The following is a 19,273-nucleotide window of genomic DNA, read 5'->3' on the forward strand; positions in this document are numbered from 1 at the left end:
GGCTACGGGACGGGATCCAAGGCGTACAACCCCGTCACGAAGCGTGTGCACGTCTCCCACGACACCATCTTCGATAAGGAGGCACGTTGGAACTGGGAAGCGCCAGGAGAGGCGCCAGCAAGCAACTCCTTCACCGTGGAGTACACAATGTGCACAAGTGATGGTGCTCGGGCAGCAACCCCGGGCACAAAGGAGACCCCGAGCAGAGCAACCCCGAGCACTGCGGCCCCAAGCCCAGTGGCTCCAAACACAGCAAGCACACCAACCTCACGGTCAGCAACCCCGGACACCTCAGGCGAGGTTGTGCCAGTTCAGTTTGCAACTCCACCAACAGTGCGATCGGACTTGTTCGACGCTGACGATAGTGCCGGCGTCCCACACTGATACCAGCGTGTCGATGACCTCGCCGAGCCACCACAATTGGCGGAGAATCTCGATGACGACGAGGTGTTGCATCTAATGGCCGTCAAGGAGCCAACCATGTTTGCTGAAGCAGAGCACGAGGATTCCTGGCATCGCACGATGCTAGATGGCTACTTGGACACTCACCATGCTACCCGTAGGGCATCGAGCTATTGGGCTCAAGCGTTGTTCAAAGTAAAGAAGGACGAGCATTGCCCCATCGTCAAGCAAGAGGCCCGGCTCGTTGTAAAAGGGTATGCGCAACGCGCAGGGGTGGACTTCGAGGAAGTCTTCGCTCCCGTAGCAAGGCTCGAGTCCATTTGACTGATCCTTGCCCTGGCGACACATTGAGGCTGGGAAGGTCACCATATGGAGGTCAAGTCGGCGTTCCTCAACAGCGACCTCGAGGAGGAAGTCTACGTCCCCTAGCCACCTAGTTTCATCATCGAAGGACGCGAGCAGGGCGTGTACAAGCTACACAAGGCCTTGTAGGGTCTCAGACAAGCCTCGAGAGTGTGGAACGCCAAGCTGGATGCAAGCCTCGCAGCACTTGGGTTCTCCCGCAACGCTTCTGAGCACAGTGTGTACTTGTGTGGCACCGCGAACACACTGCTCACTGTCGGCATCTACGTCAACGACATGGTCATCGTCGAGGCAAAGCCCGGCGAGGTTCAACGCTTCAAGGGAGAGATGCAACGTCTCTGCAGCATGAGCGACCTCGGGCTGCTCCGGTACTACCTCGGGTTAGGGGTAAACCAGGAGCGTGGTCGCACGACAATCACGCAAACGGCCTACGCCGCCAAGATTCTGGAGCGAGCTGGCATGTTTGAATGCCACGTCGTGCAAGCCTCGATGGAGGCACAGCTCAAGCTCAACAAAGAGAGCGCCGAGAAGCGGTGGACGCAACGTTCTACCACAGCATCTTGGAAGCCTTAGGTATCTCATGCATACCCGACCGAACATCTCGTTCACTGTAGGGTTCCTGAGCAGGTTCATGGAAGCCCCGACAAGCAATCATCTCGCTGCCGTCAAACACCTGCTCCGGTACATATTAGGCACGATCACGCATGGATGTGTGTATCGCCATGGTGGCGGTGAGAACCTGGTCGGCTACAGCGACTCCGACCACGTTGGCGACATTGTCTCCAAGAAGAGCACCTCTGGCATATTGTTCTTCCTCGAGAGCAGTTCCTGGCAATCGGTCAGGCGGAAGGTTGCCGCGACTTCTTCATGCGAGGCGGAGTACATCGCGGCAACAACAGCTGCATGTCAGGGAATCTGGCTGCCTCGTCTTCTCAGCAGTTGGCTCGTCTTCTCAGCGAGATGTTGAACCAAGAGACCGCCCCTGCACTCATCTTCGTCGAAAATAAGTCAGCAATTTCCCTCTGCAAGAATCTGGTGCTGCATGACCATAGCAAGCACAACGATCTCCAATACCACTTTATATGAGACTGTGTCGAGAAGGGCACGATGGTCATGGAGTTCATCAAGACTGGTGAGCAGAAGGCGGACATCCTGATGAAGCCACTTGGTCACGTCCGGTTCTAGGAGCTGCGCGACAAGATCGGGATCGTCAACATCCAACCCCGACGACAGGGTTGAGGGGGAGAATGTTGTTTTCAACTCAGTCTCCAAGGAAACTCTTCAAGCAACCACAAGGGTCAAGGATAACCTGCACTTGGCAGGATAAGATGGCAGACATTTATTGAGCCTGTAAGGATAGGATAGGATAGTAGTGTGGCTGGACTTAGAAGTCCATGTTCACACACTATTACTAGTTTGTAGTGCACATAATGTGCAGCCTATAGTCGGTTCATTGTCCTATAAAAGGACTTGTATCCTGCGTTGTAAATGAAGCCACTCCTTCAGAGAAAAATATTCAGCTTCAAGCTTAATTAGTACTACTTGTGCAAGTGTACGTGTGTGTGGGAGAGAGAGTGAGTACTACTAGTTTGGGCACCCCTAGCACGTATAGTATAGCACCATGTATAGCACCACCAGCAGGGAACTCCTACCACTCATAGTGCAGGACACCTACCACTAGGAAAATACCCTTAGCACTCCAAATCAGGACCGCTACCACATATAAGGTAGAACCCCTATCACCCATAGTACACCCCTACCACAGTAGTTTGGACTAACAAGAGATGCCATTCTTCGGCATGACCTTCAAGAAATCCTCATACAGTAAAGTATCTCGCCTTGAGAAGTTGAGCGCAAAGGGACTCGGGAGTTAGAAGGATCCTCCAGGCTTGCCTTGCTAGCATAGCAATATTAAAGAAATAAAGATTTCTAAAACCTAAACCTCCATCCTTCTTCGGCTTGGATAATCTGTCCCAAGCAACCCAATGTAATTTATTTTCTCCATTTGACTCCACCAAAACCAACATACCATGGAAGAGATCTCACAAATTCCTTTAGTGATGTCAAAGCATGACATAACATAAGTTGGGATCGCCTGAGCCACTTCCTTAATAAGAATTTCTTTTCCAGCTTTAGACAGTGCTTTCTCCTTCCAACCTTGGATTCTAGACCAAATTTTCCCCTTCAGATATTGGAACACTCACTTTTTGGATTTGCCTATATGAACTGGGAGCCTTAGGTACCTCTCATTTTGCCCCTCACAAGAGAGATGAAAATGATCCATAAATTTCTAACTTTTGCGTATTATTACAATTCGGGCTGAAAATTTGTCCTGAGCATTCTTCATACAGGTCAAGGATACATTAAAGTTCAGAAGCATTGTCCCAATCTGCCTTTAGGAGGAAGGAGTCGTCCGCAAAAAGCAAGTGTGACACGCTCGGTGCTCCTGGACAAATCTGAATGCCTTCAATCAGCCCTTGTTCCTCGGCAATATGGAGTAAGGAGGAAAATTCTTCAGCACAGATCAGAAAGAGAGGGGGAAAGCGGGTCCCCTTGTCTCAAAACCCATTAGGGGTATATGATCACCATTCACTTTAACTCTGTAAGTCGCTGATCTAACACATTTCATCAAGAGACCCGCTTATTATGGAAGTCAAGCTTGATCAACATTGCTTCAAGAAAATTCCATCCCACTCTATCATATGCTCTACTCACATCAAGTTTGATTGCCATGAAACCCTCTTGTCCATTTCTTTTGTTACTGATAAATTGAGACATCTCATAAGCAACTAGGACATTGTCAGTGATTAAACGACCTGGAACAAAGGCACTTTGATTTTGCGAGATAATGTCCCCGAGAAAGACTTTCAGTCTAGTAGTAAGAACCTTGGAAAGAATTTTGTATAGCACGTTACAGAGACTGATCGGTCTAGAATCATTAATCCTTTCTAGATTTTTACTCTTCGGAATTAGCACGACTGTAGTTCTATTCCACTCAGCTGGGATGGGCCACCATTTAGAACTGTCAGGACCTCACATTTGACCTGCTCACCAACCAAATCCCAGAATCTCTTGTAAAACATTGTTGGCATCCCGTCTAGGCCCGGAGCTTTTAGGTCCTCGATATTTTGCAAAGCTTGAAAGATTTCTTTTTCAATGAAGGGAGGACAGAGGGAAGCATTCATATAGTCTGAAACCCGTGGTTGCACATGTTGGAACAAATCAGCCAGTTTGTAGCAGGTTGTGCAGTGAAGAGGGAGTTGTAGAAATTATGAATATGATCCTTTAAAGTCCCCTGACCTACAGTAAAATTACCGTGGTCATCACGCAGTTTAGTGATTTTGTTTCTCCTTTTCCTCTCAGAACAACAATTGCGAAAAAATTGTGTATTATAGTCACCCTTTTTCAACCAATCTATATGTGCTCTTTGCTTCAAAATAGGTGTCCCTTTGGTCCTCTAGTCCAACTTGGTTTCAGACAGAACTAAAATATCTGAATGATTCTCACGCCTTTGGACGTCCAAAAGCCCTCGAACTGCTGGGTGATTGTCCAACCACGGCAGTTCCAGGTCACTATCTTCATTGTTGTTTAATTGCTGTTTCGGTTGTCTGTCTTTCACAACTGCTACAGCACACTCCTTTCTGAACTTGATTCAGCTGAATGATAACTGAAGCTGCAGGAACCACTCTCATCCCTCTGTATTTAACAGATACAGAGGGCTAAGGGAAATCCCTAATCCAGGATAGGTTTGATCCGCCCAAAAGATCAGCTGAGAGGATGGTAGGAGCCGATCCAAAAAAACGAGAATGGTACCAGGGGTGGAAATCAGCACAAAGCCACAAGGCAGCAAGGGCGGAGAAAGGAATTGGTACAGGACGGGAATCAGGGATAAAAACAGGGAGCGCGAGAGCCCAGGGAAGGGGATGGAAAGCTAAAGCAGGTTGGGGACAAAGAGAAGGAGCAAATCAGGAGGGTAAAATACCAGGGGAAGAGGATCAGGGGGATGGGGAAGACGGCATAGCGCCAGTCGCCGGCATATCGCCGCCAGTCGCCACTCCGGGCACTTCCGTGCAAGACTTTTCCTCTAAGCTAGCGTGTCTCTCTCTATTTTACCCCCACGTGGTTCCCCAACATAAAAAAGATTCCCTCTCCCGGTGTAAACCCCTCAGCCCGCCGCATGTCAATTATTTTGTTTTTTGACAAATTCCAAATGCTATACCTTTTAAACGGAATTGTGGTCCGTTTTCACCATTAGGTTTTTCGCGACAAGCTTTTGGAAACTACTCCCTCCGTCCCATAATATAAGGGAGTAGATCCCATATGGGTATGCTTTGACAAGAAATTTTTTCAAAAATAAATTTAGTGCTATAGGAAGCAACATGTTGAAAATTAGTCGCCTGAAATACTATGAAAGTTACCTACCATGGTTTCGAAGTTGCCTACCTCGGAAGCTAAGTTCTTATAGTTTATGAAGTCGTCTAGCGGTGACGCTCAGTTGCCTGCCATTGCTAATTAGTTGCCTATAGTATTGTGAAAGTTCCCTGCCATGGCTTCTAACTTGCCTACCGTTGCTAATTAGTGGCCGAGGTACTCAAGCGCAACGGCCTTGGAGACGGCGTCTGCCCGTTATGTGGGATTGCTGAGGACTCTAATCACATCTTCTTCACCTGCGTGTCTGCGCAATTCCTTTGGAGCTGCTTCCGCAAGGTGGTTGGTGGCCATTGGTGCAATACCAACTTCCCTGGCCTCTTCGTGGAACTCCAGGCTTCCACGATGCAGTCCCGCCACACTAGGCGCTTGGGTACTAGGGTTCTCATGTGGACGCTATGGACAGTTCGCAATAAGCTTGTGATTCAGTGTGCAACTCTTCGACGATCTACTGACGCGATTTTCTAAATATGTGGTTACTTGCAGCTTTGGCGGCCGCTTAGCCGCCCACAGGATCGGGACGCCATCGACATCTTCATTGCATATCTTTCTGTGTTGGCCTTCCACTTGGCTCCACCGCTTTCCCCACCACCTCCGGAGCCGGATTAGTCCCTCGGACTCGCTGTGGCAATGCCTATGGCTAGGCACTGGCCCTTTGCGTCCCCTTCTTTTCTCTCTTTAGGGCTTGTCGAGTTGTGCCCTCAACAGAACCTGGATCTTGTCGTGCTTTGCCTGTGTGCTACTTGTGTGCGTGTGTGGTGTGTGCTTGTATGTTGGAACTTGTGGCTCTGGTGGTTTGCTTTATATATAAAGTGGGGAGAAAGCCTTTTTCGGTAATACTGTGAAAGTCACCTACCGTCCCTCATTAGTCACCTAATACTCCCTCCGTTCCAAAATCTAGTGCACATAGATTCAGGCTCTAATACCAATGCATGCGCTAGAGGCTAGCTTTGGACGAGAATAACCCTGCTTCGTCTGTCACATGCCCTTGCAGACACTCAACTAGCTAGCAAACACCGGTGTGGGCATGCAGGCCAGGGACGCGGTGACGCCGACCACCGGCGGAGAAGCCGGCCGCGGGCGCAGTGACGTCGGACACCGGCGGCGGAAGGGAAGAAGCCGGCCGCAGGCGAGGTGACGCTGGCCGCCGGCGGCATAAGGGAAGAAGTCGGCCGCAAAAGCAATGCTCCTGGCCGTCGGCAGTGTACGTGGTGATGCTGACCATGGACATTGAGGAGCAGAGTCCGGGACGCCGGCCACCATCGCGGACACGGTGCTGCTGGCCGCCCGTGGTGGACACGAGGAAGTCGGACGCGGTGGACGCCGGCCGCCAGTGGAGGACGCGGAGAAGGCAGCAGCAAACACGGTGACGCCGGCAGCGGACGCGGAGATGCCGAAGACGCCGGTAGCGGACATAGGTCGACGGTGACGCAGGTCTAGTGCCCACGCCCCTGACCGCCTCACCACCGCAATCTCTTGGATCCGGCCGGGCGAAGAGGCATGCACAGACGGCGAGGAAGGCAGGCAACCCCGCAGCCTCATGGAGCTGCCCAAGCTTAGGTGCAGACAGCTCACACTTGCACTTCTTGCCGCCGCTCGCACTCGCACTTGCACTTCTTGCCGCCGCTCGCAGACACTGCCGCCGCCATGTCCGCTCCAAGATCAAGCCGTCATGGTCTCGGCCGTTGCTCCTCGTAGCCGGAGCAGGGGAACGGGAGGCGATGGCATGGTCCTCGTCGCCGCGGAGGAGAGAAGAGGATGGCGTGGCCCTCGTCGCTACTAGTCCAATCCCGAGTCCCGACCGCCTGCGATGCGTGTTGTGTGCAAGAGGAAGGGGATAAAGGCGATGTGGGCGTCCGTGCGGCTATGGGCTTAGTTTCATCGAGAAGAGCACAAAGTTGCTTATATGCACTACATAGTGGAATAACGTTGTTATGGTTCTACTAGGAGGGCGCAAGAGGGCCGGCCGGGGGCCTTTTTGCCCACGGCCGGGCAAGAGGGAAGGGGATTTCCTTCTTAATTCTTGCTTCATTAGATTGATACATCTCCTCTCTTTATATAGAGAGGTTTACTTGACTCCCAAGCAAGGCTTACTTGACCACTAAGCAAGCGACCCTTATCTCTAATTAACCCTAAGACTAACGGGCTATACCGCCAGCCCAGGCCATTAGGCCCATTACGTACTCTAACACTACAGCCTAGGCCTAACCAACTTATAACCATGACTCGACGCAACACAAACCTAACACCTAAAAACAAGCCTTTTACATCTCGGCTTGTTTTATTACTCTCAACCTGAAATGGACTGGGACGATTTATTTTGGACCCTTAACAAAAAGTGGACACCATCCGCACGTCGGACGTGCACGTGTACAGCCACCTGGATCCCATGAACACCATCTGGACAAAAGGAGTGCATGTGTATGGCCACCTGGAAGTGGTCGCAAGAGCGACCAGCAGAGGCGCTCTCGCGGCGGCCGGCAGAATGTAGTGGTGCTACGCGGTGCGCTCCTGTCGGTGACACCCTGCCTTCTCCCCGCCGGACGGTTGTTGGTCTGCACCGCACAGAGAAGAGTGGAGGGCTTGCGATGGAGAATGACGAGGGGTGCGCCCCCACAACCGCCGATGTCGCAGACTTTGAGGTTGCTGCCCGCAGGGAAAATAGCATGCCCAAGATCCCCGACGCAGCGGACGAGATCGAGGTCCTTTGCGCAGCGAAGCGCAGCTGGGAGGAGCGGCAGCTGCAGACCACGCATCTCCCGCACACGCCGACGCGCTAGGAGGCTGCGCGTAACAGCCTGCAGCCTCACCGTCGCCGACACGTGGCGAGTAGTGATCCAAGCTGGAAGCGGTGACGGTGACGGCGGGAACTTGATCTGCTGGATGGGGACGCCCTGGGGAAGCGGGGATGGCGACGGCGGGAACTTGATCTGGTGGATCGGGACTCCCGTCGGCACAGTCGATGCGGGGCTGGAGCTGACCGGCGATGGCTGCTGCAGTTGCAGCGGCTGCTCCGGCGAACCGCCGGGCGCGGCGTAGATCGCCAGGAGCGGTGGCTGCCACTGCAGCCAGGGCGGGGCGGTGGTGGCGGTGGATGACAGCTGCTGCAGCGGCCCGGTGAGCGCGGCGGAGGCCACCTGGTGCGGCGGCTGCCACGGCAGCCATGACGGGCGGTGGATGGCAGCTGCAGGGCTGCTGCAGCAGCCCGGCGAGCGCGGCGGAGGCCGCCTGGTGCGGCGGCTGCCACGGCAGCCAGGACAGGGCAATGGATGGCAGCTGCAGCGGCTGCTGCAGCAGCCCGGCAAGCACGGCGGGGGCCGCCTGGTGCGGCGGCTGCCACGGCAGCCACGGTGGCGCGGTGGCGGTGATGGGCGGCGCAGCCGGGTGCGGCCCGTAGGACCCAGCCAAGAACATGCGGATCTCCTGGACCGCCTGTGTTAGGTCCCGCAGCGCCCCGGACACCTCCGGCGTGAGGACGACAGGGGCGGGCGCGACGGAGGATCCCGACGCGGGCAGGAGCGGGGCGACGGTCGTGGTGGTCGTCGGAGGCGACGAGGTGACCGGCAGCGGAAGAGACGGGTTGGGCGGCGGTGAAGACATGATCGAACCGAAGCTAGCTGATATCAAATTGTTATGGTGCTACTAGAAGGAGGGCGCAAGAGGGCCGGTCGGGGGCCTTTTTGCCCACGGCCGGGCAAGAGGGAAGGGGATTTCCTTAATTCTTGCTTCATTAGATTGATACATCTCCTCTCTTTATATAGAGAGGTTTACTTGACTCCCAAGCAAGGCTTACTTGACCCCTAAGCAAGCGACCCTTATCTCTAATTAACCCTAAGACTAACGGGCTATATCGCTAGCCCAGGCCATTAGGCCCATTACGTACTCTAACAAACGCTAGAAAACTTATGCGCACTATAAAGTTGTTTGTCATGGTTTCTAAGTTGCCTACCTCGGAAACTAAGTTCTTACAGTTTATGAAGTTGTCTACTGGTGATGCTCAGTTGCCTGCCATTGCTAATTAGTTGCCTAGAGTACCATGAGTTTCCTACCATGGCTTCTAAGTTGCCTACATCAAAAAATAAGTTGTCTACAACACTATGAAGTTGCCTGCCTATGATGCTCAGTTGCCTGACATAGCTAATTGGTTGCATGTAGTACTATAAAAGTAGGCCTACCATACTGAAAATTACATAAGCAACTTACCATAATGCACTCAATGGTAAGCAATTTAGGAATAAAAGTTAAGCTACTTGGGGGTCATGGTAGCCAATTTAGTGCAGACATTAGGCTAACTAGCGCCATGGAAGGCAACATCACGAGTTGTTTCCTATAGAACTAAAAGTTGCTTCATGTAGCACCCAAGTTGCTTTGGAAAAAGTTCATCGGAACATACTGATATGGAATCTGGTTTTGAAGAACTCGTCACGAGAGGTCCAGCAGAGAAAACGGATTGTAATTCCGACGCTCAATTCAAAAGTTATAGCATTTTGAAATATCGAAAAGAGGAATTAGTATGACAGTACAGAGGTTTGATATTCACATGCAAGCATGGGGGTGCAGCATGTGCATCAGCGCAGAACACCACATGTCATTTTCCTTGCATGGACCAATCACCTTTTGCCATCTTGGGTAAAGGAATCAAGTTTTCTTGTTTCCCATTTTTTGGTCTATACTCCATATAACTAAAAAGTGCAGCTGCACTTATCAGAAATTGATTTATTTTGCCAAATATATACATTCGACACCCACATAATACTTTGCTATTATTTGTTACTTTCTTCAAGATTTCACAACTAGGCTGAATCAAAAGATTCAGAAAATGGAAGTCCTAGATTACTGCTGCTCATTCATGCACTTGGATTGCAAGACCCTGGTTAAACTTTATGAGAGGGAAAAGAAAAGAAGTCCTAGATTACTGCTGCTCATTCATGCAAGAGGCTACTCTAGTGCCCCCAGTCAAACTTTAAGGTCGGTGTTGGACCTGGAGAATCCAAAGAAAACTAGTAGTAGTCATGTATTTAATTTCGAAACATCAGCTAACCCTGATTTACTACTTGTAGTATTTTATGACAACTAAACTGTTCTGATGACTGATGAAATCTTAAAGGGGTTAGCAGCTAAGCCAGCAACAGAGTTCAAACACTATGCATCAAAAAGAAAGTTATGTACCGCAAAGTATCAATTATTTCAGAGTGTGGTATGATTCCCTCTAGTTGAATGTGTGAATGACATGGAAATGATAATCTTTGACAGTCTGTCACCTACCTCTGTCACCATAAGAGCCTTCACCAACTCATTTTGAGGCGATGCTGCACATGAGAGGTGTATATTGAAATTAACACACGCGGGCAATCAGAAAAAGGGACTGTAATCTTGACTTGCTTCTTCTGTTGAATCGCAACAGATCAGGACCTAATCAACAAAAATGTCCTTACTTTTAATTGGAGAACCATTGAGAAAAGCACCTTTTCCACGAACAGCTGTGAAAAGCTAATTGAAGAAAAAACACGAAATCAGACTCAAAACCTTTCCGAGTTCCTTTGCCCAGATTATATTGCACCGATCCTCAAATAAAACAAGGAAAAATTACATAGAGTAACAATATTTACCTCATTCATGATGGGGTTGTACACAACTCCAACGGTGGGAATCTTCCCAATGGTGAGGCCAATCGAGACGCACACAAAAGGAAAGCTGAAATATAAAAAAGTGCACAATCTTGGCATAAGAACAGAAAATGCACGATGAAGAAAGGTACTTTGTCTTTTTGACAGATGGCTTTCACTCTTGTATCGACACGCTCTCGCAGCTGGCAAGGTTATTCCGCCGAGTTCAATCGGGGTCGCTGCCTCACCGGAGTCTCACCTCCTCGACCTTCACTAGGGGTGTGGGTTAGTGCAGCCGCTTCTAGGCGCTCATGGATACTGCCGAGAGTCTGACGGCGAGCCAGATTCAAAGGTGACCGCGGGTGAGAGGCGAAAGGAGGAGAAATCCTCATCTCGTCTAGCGACTTTGGGAATTCGACAAGGGAGCTCTGGACAAGCCCTCAGCGCACGACAACCATACAAGTCAACGCCTGTAGCATGCGCTCCTTGTCGCTGGTCACCTCGGTGGCAAAGAGATCGTTGTCAGTATGGATACCCGTTCAGATAGAGGCGGTACGGGCGCTAGGGCTGGGCATTCGGTATAAACCGAAAATTCGGTTTCTACCATTCGGTTATTTCACAAATTCAGTTAGCAAAACCAAAAACCGAAAATGATAGCCCAAAATAACTAACCGAAAATTCGGTTAACCAAATATTCAGTTCAGTTTCTCGGTTTACACCGAACAAATTTGCTTCAAGCATTTGTGCCAGCGGCACACTCTTATAGCCAAGAAAATTTGCCTCGTGTCTTCAGCCAGGCGAGGTGGGACTAAAGGAATAAGGTGTCTCTGGTTGTCTATTCACATGCGGACTAAGCATGCATGCACGTGGTCGGCCCATGGTCAAAGAAAGTTTGCATATTTTTAACAACGTCCAAGTTTGCTAGTGGGCACGCACATGGGCTAGTGGCTGGCTGGCTTGGTCCAGTAGCAATGTCGAGGCCTTGCCCTATAAAAAAAGCAACATCGAGGCGAGAAGGACAGCGCCGTCGCTCCACGCCAGCCTTGCATCTGCGTTCTGACTCTCTGTGTCTCACGTACACGTAGTGTTCGGTTTTGTTTCGGTTAACCGCATTAGAAACCGAACCAACCGAACTTAGTTCGGTTAGTACAAGCAGAAACCAAAATTTCCTGTATTATTGACAAAAACCGAAATTTCGGTTTTTTCGGTTTCGGCTTCGGTCCGGTGTTCGGTTTTTCGGTTTTTATGCTCACCCCTAACGGGCGCACCCGAACCATATTACCCGCCCGAGTGGCTAAGGGGCCCCGAGCCTTGCACCCCACTATGCTCGAATATGCACTTCTAAGCAGTGACAGATCCAGGAATTGAACTTATTAGTGCCCCACATTTAAGGTCTGAACATTTTAACATGCAAATGCAAGTCCTCTCAACCAAAACTCATAAAACTCAAATACAAAGCTAGATGTACTAAAAAATTAACATAACTAATGGTTCAAAATAGTTCAAGACTCTCGACAACTAGGTCATGTAACCACAAAAAAGCACAAAATACAAACATTCCCAATTCTCGACAAATATTCCCTCCTCGCTGCATGAAGCAGCACAAGGTTGTGGAGGAGCTAACTCCACCTTGCTGCTACAATGTGTACAGCACAAGTGTTGAAGGAACAACTTCAACGTGCTGCGCTAGATATCACTCTAGAGACGAATGTAGGCCAATATGGCAGCAGGAGTTCAATCCAGAACTCCTAGAGCACAAGATCTACTCCAAGATCTTAGATAAGAACACCAAGTTCTATTATAGGTAGTGGGGTAAGTAGTCTGGGTACAAAGTAGAGGTGAGGACCTCTATTTATAGGGCTTTGGGAAGCCTTCACATACTTCTACTTATAGCTGGAATACTCTAGAAAACATTATTTAAGTTTCACCATTCTACTCATAGCTACTCACAACTAGAAGACTCTAGAAATCAGTAGGTATGGTAGAAAAGAAAAGAAGTACTACACTAGAGTGGAAGCATCTAGACGTAGCCAAACAAATCTGACATGCGATTTTTTTCCTCATCTAGTGTTCCTCATCACTGCGTCTTTAATTTCTGGAGTAGAATAATTTCCAATTTGTTCTGGAGACCGGAACCAGGTTGAATATCAGCTTGACTAAATCCTTGAATAGAAGTTTGCAAAATGTTATCACGAGAGCCCTCATTACACACTGCAGGTTCAGGAACAGGAGCTCATAAAATGTTTGCATCAGAGGCTTCATTAGACAATTAAGGTTCGGTAATTGGGGGAGTTCCAAATTAAGCAGCAATTGGTTTCATTTTCTTATAGATTCCCTACATTACATCATCACCAGGTTCAATAATTGCCCACAAGACCATAAATTTAAGGTTCATATGAGAAAAAAAATGAATTTGACTGGGTATACCTGTTGGTCGCGCTTGCTGCCCTTGCAAACTGCAACTTCCCGTTTGCGCAAGCTCGATGCCGTGCCACTGCCGCTGCTGCCACCCACGCAGGCCAAGCGGGGGACTATTTATTGTTTTCCCATTCGTCAGGTGCCCGGTGTCCGGCGAGCCGGAGCTACGCATGATTGCGGATTTTTGGGATTGCCTGCTACTTGCTCGACAGTTCTAGGCTATCTAATTTGGGCTGGTTCTAGGCATTTTTTTTGTAAGTGCTAGCCCACGTTTAAAACGAATGGTTTTCCTATTTCATATCTCTATGTCGTCATGTTGTTTGCCTCCTCTTTCAAAACGAATCGGTGTTGGATTTGGCCACCTAGGAAACACATTACACGGCTACCCGGGGCAGCCACCCATACCTGCCCCTACGGTGGCATCACCCTTGGTCATAAGGAATAAGATCAGGAGCGCTTCTTTAGGAATTCTACGATAGCGGGAGGTTTGTACCTCGTAACTGCAGGATAACCTGATTGTATCATATCCCTGGAAAATCAGGACCAAACTACCGACCTAAGACTAGCTATATAAGGGCGGTACCAATCCCCACCAAGGGGACGAAGATATACGGGAGCTCATTTCCACACCCTAGCTCAGTAGATAGGAAAACACAAATGTAATCCTCTGTGATCATCTATAAAGATGGGTAGGAAGGAAGTAGGGCTATTGCCCATCCACGGGCCTAAACCTATGTAAAACCACGGTTTCACCTTCATCACCGACGAGAACCCTTCGAGCACCACCCCTCTCTCTCCACTTCCATGATAAACCTCAGATCTTAAGATCAGCGGACTATTATTCATCAACATTTGGCATCCGCCGTGGGGCCCGAACGGATCTTCGTCACCAACAAACCTTTTCACAAAGCACAAACATACTAACAAAGCGAAAGGTTGGGGCTAGTCCCCCACTTTGACCCAGGAGGCGTACATCAACCTCGCTCTTCGGGGCGAAAACCTTCTAGTGTCGGTTTGGGTCCTCCTAGATCGTCTCGCTTCGGCACACCCACCCAGGTCAACTTGAGAAGTGGAGGAGGATCTCTTACCGCTGGGGTACCCCATTGGTTCAACATAGTCGATTACCGTTCAGGCAGAAACCCTTGTGGAGAATAAGGTTGCACGCCAAATCCCCTCGCCAGAGAGCTGCCCAGATCCCGCCACACTGTTGTGAATCGGATTGTCATCAGGGAATCGTTTCACCATACATTGGGATTATTTGGAGACCGGTTCATCCAACTCGTAAATCCGAGCCGTGCACCATGTCGGCCTGCACCACCAAACTCCCTCTTGGTGGTTAGGGACCACCACTCCTAGTGGACCGGGGACCGCGCACAAGACTTTGTTCAACCTTCGGATTATCCATTCATCATGTAGCCGATGCTTCAGAATCAAGTCGTCTCTGAAGCCTCTACTCATCATATCCTCTCGACAAGCCTCCTCCAAGATGGTCCTCCATTCAATGTTCTTTTTGCAAGTAATCTGAAGTCACTCCATATACGAAGAAATGAACTTCGCCCTTCGCCCCAAGGACTCACCTTTGCGGGAGATATTCGTCGGGGCGCCTTACCTGGTGGTAAGGCGAATTATCCTCTCCATACGCATGGGATGAGGGAAATATCTGACTACTCCCACCCACGTAAGCGTTATCGAGGTTTGCACAATGTTCATGTCCATCTTGGGTAAACCCACACTTCTCTCGCTATGTGCAATAGTGTTTCATGACCGCCTGTGCCTCGGAACATGGGGACCAAGGGCATGATTACGGTCAAGAGTTCCCTTGGAGCGGTCTCTTGACCGCAAGAAACATACCTTGATTAAGTTATGAGTGACATCCATAACCTCATGAAAGGGTACCAGCTGGGGAATGTCCTACTGACCGAACCTAGGAGTAACTGCTCCAGAGTTTGACCACCAGACCATCGGATAAATCTCACGAAAGAGGACGATATGGTTGTCTAGAAATAAAAGGCTACTCTTCCCAGGCACTGGTCAGGAGATACGGCTCATTGTCGACTCTATAAAAGTTCCAAGAGTCTCGCCTAGGTCAAAGATCTGGCTCGGGGCTCGAAGGTGAAAGATCTCACTTCCGTGACTTCAGTCAACAACGCTACACAAGTTCCTATTTCATAATAACGTGTTCACAATAACCTTACTATACAGAAAATATAAAGACCGTATTCACTATTTTCGGACATGATCCTCTTTTATGCTTCGCCTTTCCATCAGAACCTATCATGGACATTAAGCACTCCTATGTTGGCTCGGCAGGAGCAATGGGCTCCCCTCAAGTCACGAACGAATTATGGCGACCGTCGTCGCCTCTCCACCCCACGTATGTTTTCCCCAGGGACACATAAATGTCAAGGGGTTGCCGAGAAGCCATGGATCAATGAGACCCGTAAGTGCAGCCCGAGCAAAACATTCCAGGTCCTCATAGGAGCTAACCATGGTGTAGTGCATTACCTCGGCACTTCTTCCTCGGATGAAGGAAAAGAAGGTTGAGCATTTCCGACGCTTTTTTCACCTCTAGGGGAAGTTTCTTCGAAAGCGCTCTAGGGTATGCTACCTATAGGTATGGCCCGAGATAAAAAAACTGGGAGATCCACTTTCCTGGTCACAAGAACAAAGTGCCCACCTGAATAAGCCTCCCAGGCACAATTGGAGGGACTGGAGAAGGGGAAGAAAACGCTCGGGGTCCTGACCTTTCTTTGCAGATCAAGACAAAAACTTGCAAAGCTCTTGTAGGACACACAAGGACCTCACCAAGCTCGGGGGCAGGAGATAAACATTAGAGACGAAAACAACTTGCTCAATGGTAATTTTATTGCACCAATTCATTAAACACCTAAGGAGTTTTTTCCATAGTGCTTTTCAGGAGAGTACAGAAGCCCACTACTCAAAAGATACATCTAGAACGGAGTACTGATGTCCGGCTAGTTCACAAACTTCTCCACCACTGGCAATAGTTTTTCAACATGGTCACGATGCCCCTCCGAATGAGGTTGGTCTAGCAGCAGACCAATGAAGTCGGGACCAATGAAGCAGATATGCGGATGACACCATGCTCCCTTTTAGCCTAGCTATCAAAGCATTGCCATGGTCCAATTGGTCTAAGGTGATGTATTGTATGAAGATTATTTTTTTAAGAATGTGAGACTGTTGTTATGGGGGTGTCGATAGCGCAGTAGCAAAGGGTTGCTACTCTATTTTGAGGTGATGTCTTATACGAAGATTATTTTTTAAGAATATGAGATTGCTGTTATGGGGCTGTTGATCATGGAGTAGAAGGGCTGCTAACCTTTTACTCCCTCCGTTCCCAAATATTAGACCTTTTAGAGATTCCATTATGAACTACATACGGATGTATATAGACATATTTTAGTGTAGATTCATCCATTTGCTCCGTATGTAGTCCATAATGAAATCTTTGAAATGTCTTATATTTAAGAACAGAGGGAGTAAATTGCAAATCTGCCAATTTTTCGATCTCATACCACGATATTCCTATTAGTGAGAAAGTTTTATGCCTTAACTAAAACCTGTCATGCAATAAAGTATCCGAGCCCTGGAAATGCAATTTTTCTCGTGTTAGGAGGAAGATTGGTTCTCAATAATGTGTGTCTCCCGCCAGTCCCAACTTACACCATGGGTCGCTTTCTGTTAGCCAACAATGTGCACACAAGTTTCAACAAAGTGAGGCTCATTTTTTTTCTAGGAAAGACATACACTCAAACGTAAATACCATACATAGTGAAATGGGCATCTATTTGCAAACCTAAAGACCATGGGGTCTAGGAGTGCTAAACTCCCAACTTATAGACATTGTTCTACCAAGCAAATTTATATGGAAGATTAGTCAAAACTCTCTAGGTCTACAATTGGATCTCATCAAAGACAGATACTAGAAGGTCCAACTTCTTCACCTCGACTAGGCGTAGGACCCCTTTCTGGAATGGAATCCAGGCCATCAAGCCAATCTTTGATTTAGGAGCAAAGCATCTTGTATGGGACAGGCAATCGACCAGATTCTGGTTGGACAATTGGATTGGTGGGCCCCGCCCCACATCAGATACCGCCGGCTCTTCATCATGGCCTCTGATCCAGAAATGTTAGCCAGCTCAGCAATTAGACAGGGGTCGCTCAACGTCTTGTTTCATCATACCTTTGACCAGGTCGAGGCAAACTTATGGGAGGCCCTTGGTGCCAAAGTTATTAATGCCCTGCTATTGAATTCATCCAACAAAATCTCCTGCGACCTAGAAGAGACTGGTCGGTGAAATCTTTATACGCCAAACTCTCTTCCGACCCTGTTGTTCAGCATGCTAAACTTCTTTGGCAAGCGGCCATGCACATGAAGATTAAGGTCTTCATCAGACAGCTGATTAGGGGGAGATTACCTCGGTTTGCAATATCTTGAAAGTTGAAACACAACGGTCCGAGTGATGGCTCCTATGCCTTGTGCGGTAAGCGAGAAGATAGAAAGATATATTATTTTGCCCAATGGAGAAATTCATGTGGAACTTTGTGAGGGAGAGACTGGGATGATCCTGGAACCCAATCTGTTGCTCTGAGCTCTTGGGCCTTGTCCTGGGTGTTGGGGGTATGCAACGAACAGTCGCATGGCATTGCATTGCAGCCATGTGTTGAGCCTTATGGAATATTCATAACAAATGGCCATTGAAATGATGTTTCCATCCAATCCTGTGTTTAAATGTTCGACCTTCTTTCAGCTTTGGATGCCTCCAGGGAGAATGAAGGACAAGGAAACTTCATTGGATGGGTTACAGAGGCTTATAGATCTTCATGCTACGAACTGAAACGTTCTAGGCACTTCAGGAGCTGCTTAGCCTCTAGTCCTTTTGTGCGAGGTGCATGCTTGATTTGCACTTTGTGCGAGGAGCCGAGGAGTATGTGTTTTGGTTTGTAAGACTTATATGTTACTTTGCCACTGTTTGAGCGCTTTATATAGTATAAGGCCAAGCGCTCCTTGCGCCTTTTGTTCTAAAAAAAGCAAGAAAACAAGGGTCCACAACAGAGTGCGCATACTAGAACATCGTCGTTACCCATGAACGAAATTGGTGGTGCCATCGAGAGGGTCGACTATCCAGGTGGGGTCGTAGGTGAGGTCATCGGTGGAGCCGAGGGCTGCAGACGTCTCCTCGCCGATGAACTTGTGGTCCGGGTAGAGCATCCGGAGGTGGTTGAAGATGAGATCCTCGCAGGCCTTGTCCGTCTCCGTCACCAGATCCACCTGCAGCAGCAACAATCCATAGCACCATGACGACTACGTAGATCGCAATCCAATCAAGGCAGACAGCGGCATCAAAAGGAGCCAAGATGCGTGGGGAAAAGAAAGAGGCGAGAGGAAAGACCTGGCCCTTGTGCTCCACATTCTTGGTTAGGTAAAAGCTCTTGCGGATAATCTGCATAGACCATAGGGTACAAATCGGTCCCAGAATGAGCGAACAGGAAATCGCGAATCCGTCACGAGCAGTGGGCCTGAGAAACAATTGCGGCAGGAGGATGAAGGGACGGATCGAGTTCATGGTATAGGAGGATTACCTCGCCGGCGCTCTTGGCGGCGTCCACCGCTGCGGCCAGGAACTGCTCCTCCGCCATGGCTTCCGAATCTCCCGCCTCCAGACTACGAAGAGGGATTTTTTTTTTTTGAGCTATACGAAGAGGGAATTTGATGTGTACAGGAACGCTCGGCTGGGTGGAGCGCCCTAGGTGTGTAGCCTTTTCATTGGACGCCAATGGCCAGGATCATTGGGTTAGAACTAGTTTGGGTTAGTTTGGAGCTCAAATAAGCTAAAAGTATCAAACAGGAAGGGTTAGAGTAGATTAGTTTCACCAACTATCCCGGTGGAGAGATGCTTATTTGGGTTAGAGTGGATTAGAAAATAACTCTAACTCTAACTGTGTTAGAGTATCCAAACAGGGCCACTGTGGTCTCGGTGAACCAATCATTCGCGTTGGATGCACCTCCCACGCAAACCGCCACCGCGCATGGA

The 19,273-nt window shown here is 49.0% G+C and overlaps 1 protein-coding gene across 1 annotated transcript in view; it reads right to left on the reverse strand.

The window, feature by feature from the left end:
- The window catches only part of LOC125551778 (inositol monophosphatase 3), a 32,078-nt gene extending 13,078 nt beyond the window's left edge, over positions 1-19,000 (reverse strand). The window contains exons 1-6 of the mRNA XM_048715106.1: positions 18,822-19,000; positions 18,632-18,682; positions 18,323-18,510; positions 10,803-10,887; positions 10,629-10,683; positions 10,459-10,502 (exon numbers count right to left, since the gene is read on the reverse strand). Of these exons, the coding sequence (XP_048571063.1) occupies positions 10,459-10,502; positions 10,629-10,683; positions 10,803-10,887; positions 18,323-18,510; positions 18,632-18,682; positions 18,822-18,878 (480 nt within the window). The 5' untranslated portion in view covers positions 18,879-19,000. The remainder of the gene's footprint in view (positions 1-10,458; positions 10,503-10,628; positions 10,684-10,802; positions 10,888-18,322; positions 18,511-18,631; positions 18,683-18,821) is intronic.
- Between the last annotated feature and the right edge of the window lie 273 nt (positions 19,001-19,273).

The sequence above is a fragment of the Triticum urartu genome, chromosome 4 (genome assembly GCF_003073215.2).
Source record: "Triticum urartu cultivar G1812 chromosome 4, Tu2.1, whole genome shotgun sequence".
Lineage (NCBI taxonomy): Eukaryota > Viridiplantae > Streptophyta > Magnoliopsida > Poales > Poaceae > Triticum > Triticum urartu.